Source organism: Lepeophtheirus salmonis, chromosome 8 (assembly GCF_016086655.4).
Source record: "Lepeophtheirus salmonis chromosome 8, UVic_Lsal_1.4, whole genome shotgun sequence".
Classification (NCBI taxonomy): Eukaryota; Metazoa; Arthropoda; class Copepoda; order Siphonostomatoida; family Caligidae; genus Lepeophtheirus; species Lepeophtheirus salmonis.
The window spans coordinates 31,670,084-31,680,008 of NC_052138.2; the positions used below are offsets into that span (position 1 = coordinate 31,670,084).

Genomic DNA, 9,925 nt, shown 5'->3' on the forward strand with positions numbered 1-9,925 from the left:
TTATGTATTTGTGTACAGACACTTTGCCGAAATCTTTATTACCGAAAGCCACTTCGCCGAAAACAATCATATTTATATATATTTATGATGCTTCATACCGCAATTCTATGTAATTATTCATGTAACTCCAATTTGCAAGGATAAAATATTTTTTTTTTTTACGAATTGAATGATTAATAATTGATTCATTTCATTATGAGGACAAACAAAAATCATCATAACCGCCCAATAAATAAGTTAAAAGTAGAAAAAAAAATATATATATGAAGGAGTCAATCAATCAATGATTGAAATTCAATTGACAATGTGAATAAATCAATCGTTTGAATCAAATATGTTGGAGCTCTGATGTACCTGGCTCAGTCTTGATTGACACTCTTCTATCTTTTGGCCATCTCTGAATCTATAATAATTGTTGTTCTGTTTTAAAAAAATGACCAGGGAAATGAAGAATTAGTTTTTAGTGTGAGTAGGGTCAAGGGCAAAATACATATATGGGGCCCTTCTTTAAATATAATTTATTTTTTAAAGAAATACCTTTCTCATTTAATGAATGGTATGCATATTTCATCGAAAGACGTTTTGTTAAAAAAAATTTAGAATGAACTTTATTTATTTTAGGAGAGTACTATCCATTTCTTTCGAAAAGTTTTATCATTGTAAATTTTTGAATGTGCCCCCCTATGCCCATCCCTTTTAAACCCAGCCTTGAATGGATGAAGCAGGAATAAAGTGTGAACGATTCAAGCCTGAATATATGAATAGAGCATCGACTTATCTCTAAAATCATTAATAATTGCATCCTCTGTCTGATAACTGATATAAAATCTCCTCCACACTAACTACAATAAATATGAATGAATACTATGAAAAATTCATAGATGCGGAATTCCTCAAGAAAAATCACATGTCTCTTATAATGCTAGGAAGTTTGTATATTACGCATAAAGGCTTCATTATACAAAATAAGTGTTTAACATACTCCTCACATGACCCAAGTATTTCCAACCTTTCCTTTATTTAGAAACAAAGCATTAGAGCCAGCCTTATAGTATATGTATGATATATTTAATTGGGTATTTTAATATTGACATGTACCAATATATAATTTTTTTAATATATATAATGTTAACACTCAAAAATTTGTTTAACTAGCTTTGTCTCTATCAATATTTTAGTTAAACCTAGTTCCAAATACGACTGAATATGTATTTTCATTTACTATGTATAATACATAATAATCAATTTTGCTTAAATCACCTTAAAAAACACACATTAGACTATGGAACCAGAGTCGGTTTGAAGTGTGGAGTAAAGATGATTAAAATAATAAAAATTGCATAGTAAAATGGCAGGATACAGAATGCGAGGGTGCTCAAAATAACCAAGCGAGGAAAGAAGAGGAAAGAAAACTTGAATGCATTGCATCGATATTATATATTATGTTGTGTACAAGTTGCGATTTTGTACAAGTTGTAACTTGTATAAACAAATTGTAAAAGTTACAGCCCGAAAATGCGATAAATAATTTTAAATGAAAGATTTACAGTACTTGGTATTAGAATAACGCAGAAATTGAACATTCCATAGATTATGAATATACTAATGGGTCATTTTTGACTACTTTATTACAAATTACTCAAATAGAAGTATTCTGTGGAACATATAACAGTTCAAATGACCAGAGTTATATAACTGAATCATCTGAATAGATACAATGAAATGATCCATGGTAATTAGAATGACCCATGTTGCAATTAAATAACGCATTTTAAGACGAAGAATTAGCTACTTGTACGATGTGTTGTATACAAGTTGCAACTTGTACACAACATATATATTTATTTAGGTAGGTAGTGTAAGTGGTGTAGTGACAACAGACACGGGAAACATAAAATCTTGTTCCTTTAAATTTTACTGAGTGGTTCTCTAACTTGGAGTGGAAGGAAGCAGAAGTAAAGCTAGAAAGAGAAAGAAAGAGTGAGAGAGAGAGAGAGAAAGAAGGGAGTGAGTGAGTGAGTAAAGCAGGCTAGAAGAGGAGAAAAAGGAGGAGGAGCCGAGAAGGGGAAAAGAGATAGAAATAAAGAGAGACAGAGATATGAAGGAACAGAGATAGAAACTGTCGACCTAGTGAGTGGAGTAGCTGGAGACAGACAGTACTTGACAGGTTCCTGGGAGAGGATTCAATATAGTAATCATGGCCATCAACGGTCAGACCTTCAATGACCGGATTTTAGCGGCTCGTCATTCTCTCGCTGGTCAAGGTTTAGCCAAGTCTGTCTGCAAGGCAACCACGGAAGAGCTCATTGGCCCCAAAAAGAAGCATTTGGATTGTAAGTGCCTATTCCTTTTTGTTGGAGTGACTATCTTACGAGGTTTCCTTTTGTTTTGCAGATCTGCTTCATTGCACAGAAGAGCCGAATGTATCCATTCCCCAATTGGCCAATCTGCTCATTGAGCGTACTCAGAGCACGAACTGGATCGTTGTTTTCAAGGGTCTCGTTACGATCCATCATATGATGTGTTATGGAAATGAAAGGTTTGTTCAATACCTCGCCTCATCCAACACCAATTTCCAACTGAGTAGCTTCCTTGACAAAAGTGGAGTACAAGGTAATGGGGACGAAGCTCCCTCAACATACCCCTCAATTCTTCCCCACTTGTATTTTCATGAAATGATTCCTTTTTCTAAAATCAGCAGAGGTGCCCAACCTGATACTAACTTCACCTTATCGCTAATTGCTCAACTAAGAAAAAATTAGTAGATTGAGAGATTAGCGGAGTGCCCAAATTGTAAGAGCACTAATCCCATTACTACTTCTTACTTGCTTTGAGATCTACTGGTTTTTCAAGATTTGATATTTGAGTCTAGAGTTTCAGTCACGCTTTGAGTTAATCCTTAATGGGCAAGACACATCTCTGTTTCCAGCTGAAATTTCATAATTCCTCTCTTGTTAGGAACTTCTGACTAAGAAAAATTCTGTAGTAGTCCGCGATTTATTTGACAGACCTTTGAATTTAAATAATTTAGTTAGTGGATTAACGTTAGTGGAACCTACAAAATTAGGGGATTAGCGTTTAGCAGGCTAAAAATTGGCGGGTATCCATCCACCTCTAAATATCAGTAATTCTTAAGAGGATTTTAAAAAAATGTGTGAAATCAGTTATTTTTATTTAAAAATTTAAATTTTGATAGATCGTGTACAAAGTGCTTTAGTACAAGCAGTCTCCTTGGATCCTCGTATTAAAAATCATATGGATCATATGAAAAATTTAGGTATATAGTGGTGTGATTTGAATTGCTCATGAACTAACTTTTTTTATTTGCTACTAATTCTCACATTATTGTGATTTGATTTTGATTGTTTTTTTTTGGTTTTTGTTTTCTAATTTTATTTTTTGTAATTAAATTTGCTTCCTAATGCGATACTAACAACATAGGAGGGACCGTTCGAGGTAAGATTTTTTTCTTCTTTAAATTATAAATGTATTAATTTGTGGATTTTTTATTGAACCATTCATTTTAGGCTACGATATGTCACCATTCATTCGACGCTATGCAAAATACTTGAATGAAAAAGCTGTTTCCTATCGAAACGTGGCCTTTGATTTTTGCAAAGTGAAGCGCGGGTAAGTGATTTAAATCTATTGAAATGTAATAAAAGGATCAAGCAATGCTTTTTCTATTTTAGGAAAGAAGGCGGAACCTTACGCACTATGAGCATTGAAAAATTATTTAAAACCGTTCCTTCCCTTCAAACTCAAATCGACGCTCTTGCAGATTTTGAAGTTTCAACAAATGATCTGAATAATGGAGTAATCAACTCAGCTTTTATGCTACTTTTTAGAGATCTGATCCGGCTTTTTGCTTGCTATAATGATGGTATTATTAATTTGTTAGAGAAATACTTTGAAATGAATAAGAAAAATGCTCGAGAGGCCTTGGAAATCTACAAAAAGTTTTTAGTTCGCATGGATCGAGTATCTGAATTTCTTAAAGTTGCTGAGGTATTCATTTCTTTATAGATCTTTAGAAAAATCATTTTTTAGTAAAAGTTTATTCTCTCTCAAGAGATGTTTTTTATATGTATGTGATCTAAATATGCTTGTTTTCTTTTTATTTTAATGCTGCAATTTAAAGAAATTTGGAATCGACAAAAATGATATACCAGATCTAGCTGGGGTAAGATTTTATGTTTTATTTTCTCTTTGTAGGTTGTAGGCCTTGATACTGGAGATGTATCAGATTTCGCCAAGGTACTTGCACTCCAAAACAGTTAATATGGCAATAATATCTCTAATATTATTATCTATTCATTTATTTTGTTTTTAATTATGTGTTTTATTTTATTTTTGTCATTCTAGGCACCAAGTAGTCTCTTAGAAGCTCTCGAATCTCACTTAGCCAACTTAGAAGGACGTAAACCTGGATCAACAGTTACCACACCAACTGAAAGGTGACAAAATATATATTCTAAGATTGTATTCCTTCTAAATTTTTCATTTTAAATGTTTTTTTTTTTGTAGTTCAACTTATAAATCAAATAAAGTTGATGAAAAACTTCAAGAGCAATTGATTGCCGAGGAAGAACAAGCAATGGCAAAATATAAAGTAATATTTGTTATATTTCCTTGTAAAACATTTTCTTTATCTCTATACAACATTTGTTCAAGCAGCATCGAGCTACGAATCCATTTGCAGCTGTAACTGACGATTCAGTTACAACTGCTACAAATAACGGTAGTAATGAGACACCAAATATACTTGATTTATTTGGATGCAGTGCTCCTCCAACGACAAATGGAAGTTCACTCAAGTCATCTGATGACTTACTACAATTAAGTGGAGGAAATCCATTTGCTTCTGTTGTTAATAGTGCTCCACAAATTCCAGCTACGAATGTTCAATCTACTTATAATAATTCACCATTCACGACTACTCCCTTCGGAAATGATATGAACAATACTAATGGTTTGTTTTCTGCCCATTTATATTTTGTTTCCTTCATTTTTTTTTTTTTAAGTTTTCTTTATTTTATTTTGTTTAATTTCTTTACGGTTATTAGGTAATTTTTTCCATAATAATCCTTTGCCCTCAGCAAATACAGTTGCACCTCAATTCGGTGTCAATCATGCATTTCCAAATAACTTTTCAAATGGCTTAGGATCAAACAACTCTACGTTTTTTTCTAATCAACGCAACACAGGTTATTTATTATTTTATTTTTTTAATATGATTTTTTTCCCATTCATTTGCCTAGTTAGTTATACTTTTAATTTGTGTTTGTAATATCTGAGAGACCTATACTCATTTTGCTTATTTTACTACGTTCTAAAACGTCTATTTTCATATTTCAGAAGTTGGAGCTAGTTTTTTTGGAGATATTTTGCAGCCTCAAGGTACAGGAACTTCTGCTCCAGTTGCTCCGATAAAAGCTGGACCAAGTCCGACTACTACTACTACTTCTAAAGTCATAACGGGAGATTTGGATGCCTCTCTGGCCAATCTTACATCAAATCTTAATCTTGGCTCAGGACCCGTTAAGTAAGAATATTTTCATTCCATTGAATTCCTTAAATATTTCCTTCTAATTTTCATTTCAAGCTGACGTGGACTATAAATATGCAAATAATATTAAAATAAGGGATTTTTGACTAAGTATTTAATACTAAATAATATTGAATTTGATTTATTTCCCTCCTATTGCAGTAAAAAAAAAAATTATGAATCTACCCCAGAGTATAAAATATGCATTCAATGTTGAACTTTATTTAAATTAAAAAATACATAACATGTTCATTTAATTCCTTATTAGTTTTCGGGATTCGGTTCAGATAAAAAAATAACACTAAATCCACAATTTTTTTTTTGGTTTGTTGATTTATGCTTACACATATATTTTTCCCAGTTATAATTATAAATAAACTTAATATTAACTCGGTATGCATAAGTGTATATGGTTCTATGGTACTTTTGTGTCACATTTTTTTTCCTGAAGCGTATTTGTAAATTGTTGAAGTTTATTTGTATTAAATATACTATATAATATAATCGTTAAAAATTATACAATTTTGCTCAATCATTTAAAAAAAATGTAATTTGATAATGATGATCTATTTTCAACAACATCAAGTGCTCATAATCAAATTAAAAGGCGCAATGAAGCACATGAGTTTGTGTTTTTATAAATATCAAAATTCTTCGCTTGATTACATGCCTAAAAAAATGTTACATTATTTCTTGTTAGAATAATAATCATTTGCCATTATCCCTCAATGCTTCTTGAGTAATAAGGAAAAACCCTGAGCCCATTTAGGAATGGTCAAGCCATTCCGAATTCGTTTATTTCTAAAATGACTGGTGATATAGAACGTTTTCACTGACGTCATCAATTGCATCATACTTGAAGGTCACGCCGTTTTTGGGGCCTAATAGTTGATATTTTTACTAAATAAAATGAACTAATTTCCAGTAAATGAAACTTCATTAAATTGTTTAAAGAATAATAATAATTATAATAAAGACTAAAAACCTGCAATGTATACTATTATGATACACAGTTATATTTGAATTAAATCAATGTAATATGTACTGGAAATCCCTAAAAATGGATAGATTAGCCTTTTTTTTATTTATTGATTAGGGACACATGAAAAATAGGAGAGTTAGAGAAAAATATCTTAGTCTATAGTCTACAATATGGAAATAAGGTTGAATAATCATGTAATCAGGTATATGGAGTCAGTACAGAAAAACAAACAATTTTTTAATAATATATTTTATAGCCTGTATAAGTATTAATGAGTCATTTGAGTCTAGATACTATAAATATAGATTTCATTTATAGCAATAGGTAGTTATATTTTGTCAATAATTGTGCCCGGTATAAAGAAAATATTTTGAATTGAAGATATTTAAGAAGGTGAATAACAAAAGAAATGAATCAAAATCTATTTTTTGCTAATACATTCACAAGTTTCTGAACATAATTTATGGACTTGTAACCAAGGAACGACCTCTCACTCCAACGTTACTCTTTACTCTGATAACATTGACTATTCACAAGACTAAGTAATCAACTAGCATGGCTAGTGGCTATGCTCTACCCAACATAATAATTTAGACTTTAGAGTTGTTTGGGAATTGTGATTTATTTGTTACTATAGAGCACGTTTAAAATTTGTGAAATAAACTTATAAATGAGTTCACTTTCAATTTTCATAAATCTATGGTACTTAATACCATTTATATGAAGAAAAAAACAACAACTTATGAACAATCAATATAAGCCTTGGATTATAAATGAGTTTTATTTACATAAGTTATAATAATTATTGTAACCGGAGTGGGAGTCTGTACAAATTTTCCGACTCCGCAGTCATGTATGCAATAACATACTTTTAATATGTAGATATTAGGGTCTGATATATAATAAAATAAGGTAATAGCAGGATACATTTTCATAGTAAGTAAGGTTTGAACATCCAATATTTGCCTATTTTCCTCAATAAGATTGAAAACAGGATTTTCCTTCCCCACCAATGCCGTCATCAACAATGCTGACGTCACATGAAAACGCTAGATATAGTCTGTCATGGCCTAATAACTTAATAATATTATCATGTACCTATGTATGTAGACAGATGTAAACATATCCCCATCCTTCATTAATATAAATATCTTACCTAAGTGGTAATAGGCAGATTACACGCAGACAAACAAGTGTGACAGAGTGATTTGTGTAGAGTTCAGGAAGAACAAAAATAACTTTGTAATTGGTAAATAATGTGAGAAAACTTGTTTCTATGACTTTTTAGTTGCTCATACTTTTTTCAAAGTAGGTCCTTGAACTTTTATCAAAAGTTAATGTAATGCTATAAAACTTAGAAGCTATTGACTGACGGTGATACCGAACTAACTCTTTCGTGTATCTCATGTATATTATATATTCTAATACTACTATTCTCATTTTTATTTTTAGAAAGATGACCTCGATCCGCAATTAATCTAAATTTTTAGGAAACACGCCTCTTCTTCCTTGTTGTATGTTATGCGCATTATATACTCTCCTCATTTTGTTGTAAGTTAACTACATATTGATACATTGTAAGAGGATATCCCTTATATTGATTCTTAATTTTTCTCTCATTTCAGAAATATCTCTCTTTAAATAAATAAATACAACAATCAAAAACTGCATCCACAATATAATCGATGTGTGCTGCTACAGATAGGATTTTTTAATTCGATTTATATTTAAAAAAATACTGCGAATGAGGATCATATAAAAAAATATATATACATATAATTAGATCAAACAAAAATAAAATACATATTTCAGTAAATGTATTATTAATCTTTTCTACGAAAGGTCTTTGTCACATTGAAAGGCATAAACAAGATGATGTGAAAATTCACGTTCCTAAAACTTTTTTTTTATTAATTTTTTCTTCAAAATCAATTTTATCGTTTTTTTTTCTCTCTTCAAAAATAAACATTCCAACAAAAGATCTGACGCTACTTTATATTTTAAGCTACTTATGTGTATATGAATTTATATTTGTCATTTGATTAATTATATAATTAAAGTTTATTTTACCTTCTTCACCTCCATCTATCTATAATTTGGGGGCATCATTTTGTGTCTGGTCACAGGCGAAAGGATATTTCATTTTCTTCTAAAAAGTATTTATGAGTAGTAATTTTATATTATTATTATTAGTATCTTGTTGTTGATGTTTTATTTGTTAAAATAGCTTACAATAGTAATAAGAAATTAAGCAATATTATCTTATCATATTTATTAAATGTCACCCTCCAAATTCTAATTCAATCAAAACAATAATAAATGTAATACTTAAATAAAATATTCAATATATGATAAAATATCAAGTTCTTTTATTTATTACCTCCGAAAATCAAGTTTTATGGAGGTTTTGTTCAAAAAATTTCATTTTTGTTAAGAAAACACTAAATTTATAAATTGGAAAAGGAAAATTAATTGTTGCGTGTGCTCTTTCTTCTTTTTTGTTCATTATTTAATAGGTCGTCGTGTTGTTAACTTCTCCCTCTAAAGTAAGCCTATCGTCGTCTATAGTGTAAATTGTTCTAAAAATGCATGATAAAAAAAAATATTTATGAATCCAGATACAAGAAGTTTGGTGACAATAAAAATACGCTATAGTCAACGTTCTCTCAGATATCAATTTTTTCTTCTTCAAGCAAAAAATCCGTCAAAAAAAATTTCTCCTTTATTTTTGAATGAACTTTATGGGAATTCATGAGAATGATGAACATCTATGATAATTTTTTTATATAAATACAAATGTTAAACTGGCGCCAACTTTTTTTTTTTCAGGATGTTTCTTTTTAAATTCATTCCACATTGTTTTTCAATAAATACACATAGTTATCACGTGCGCCCCCCGGAAAACACTTGCTGAAAGATAAGCTAAAAATCCTGGAAGATCAGTCAAAAACAGGATCTAATCAAACATTGGCTACCTCAAAATAGGAAGTTTCAAAATTATTTATTTACATAAGCATCCAAAAATTGTGGTTTTCTTTCATACAAAGTGTAAAAAATCAAAAAGTAAGGGGACTTTGTATTTTTTTAGGGAAAAATATTTATTTATTCATCAATATTTATGATGTCCCCTTCAAAGTAATCCCCCTCAGATACTATACACTTTGAACAATCCTCGAAGCACTTTTCGGTATAGCCTTGAGCTCTTCCAGCGATTAAGTCTTTATCTCCTCAATCGTTGCAAATCTTAGGTCTCTTCAGTTCTGAGAATTGGAAAGAGTTACATTTTCCAAATCCAATAAATATGGTTGGCCGAGGCATTATTGTGGTGTTTTTTTTTGCCAAAAAATACGACGATTCTTTTGGTCAAAAATAAACAGTTTTGGAACAAACTTCGC

The 9,925-nt window shown here is 30.5% G+C and overlaps 1 protein-coding gene across 20 annotated transcripts; it reads left to right on the forward strand.

The window, feature by feature from the left end:
• Window positions 1-1,867: 1,867 nt before the first annotated feature.
• LOC121122458 (phosphatidylinositol-binding clathrin assembly protein lap) lies at window positions 1,868-8,887 on the forward strand. 20 transcript variants are annotated; one of them, XM_071890641.1, is made up of 14 exons: window positions 2,104-2,333; window positions 2,395-2,613; window positions 3,197-3,277; window positions 3,442-3,456; window positions 3,528-3,630; window positions 3,693-4,008; window positions 4,142-4,183; window positions 4,366-4,457; window positions 4,528-4,612; window positions 4,678-4,972; window positions 5,067-5,207; window positions 5,359-5,545; window positions 7,983-8,081; window positions 8,156-8,887. In XM_071890641.1, the coding sequence occupies exons 1-13, from the start codon at window positions 2,198-2,200 to the stop codon at window positions 8,005-8,007; spliced, it is 1,737 nt and encodes a 578-aa protein (XP_071746742.1). In that variant the 5' UTR covers window positions 2,104-2,197; the 3' UTR covers window positions 8,008-8,081; window positions 8,156-8,887. The 20 variants fall into 20 exon arrangements, with proteins under 20 accessions (XP_040573382.1, XP_040573381.1, XP_071746747.1 ...); XM_071890640.1 differs by lacking the exon at window positions 4,142-4,183 and adding an exon at window positions 4,216-4,257; XM_040717448.2 differs by lacking the exon at window positions 3,442-3,456 and having other exon boundaries at window positions 1,868-2,333.
• Window positions 8,888-9,925: the final 1,038 nt, after the last annotated feature.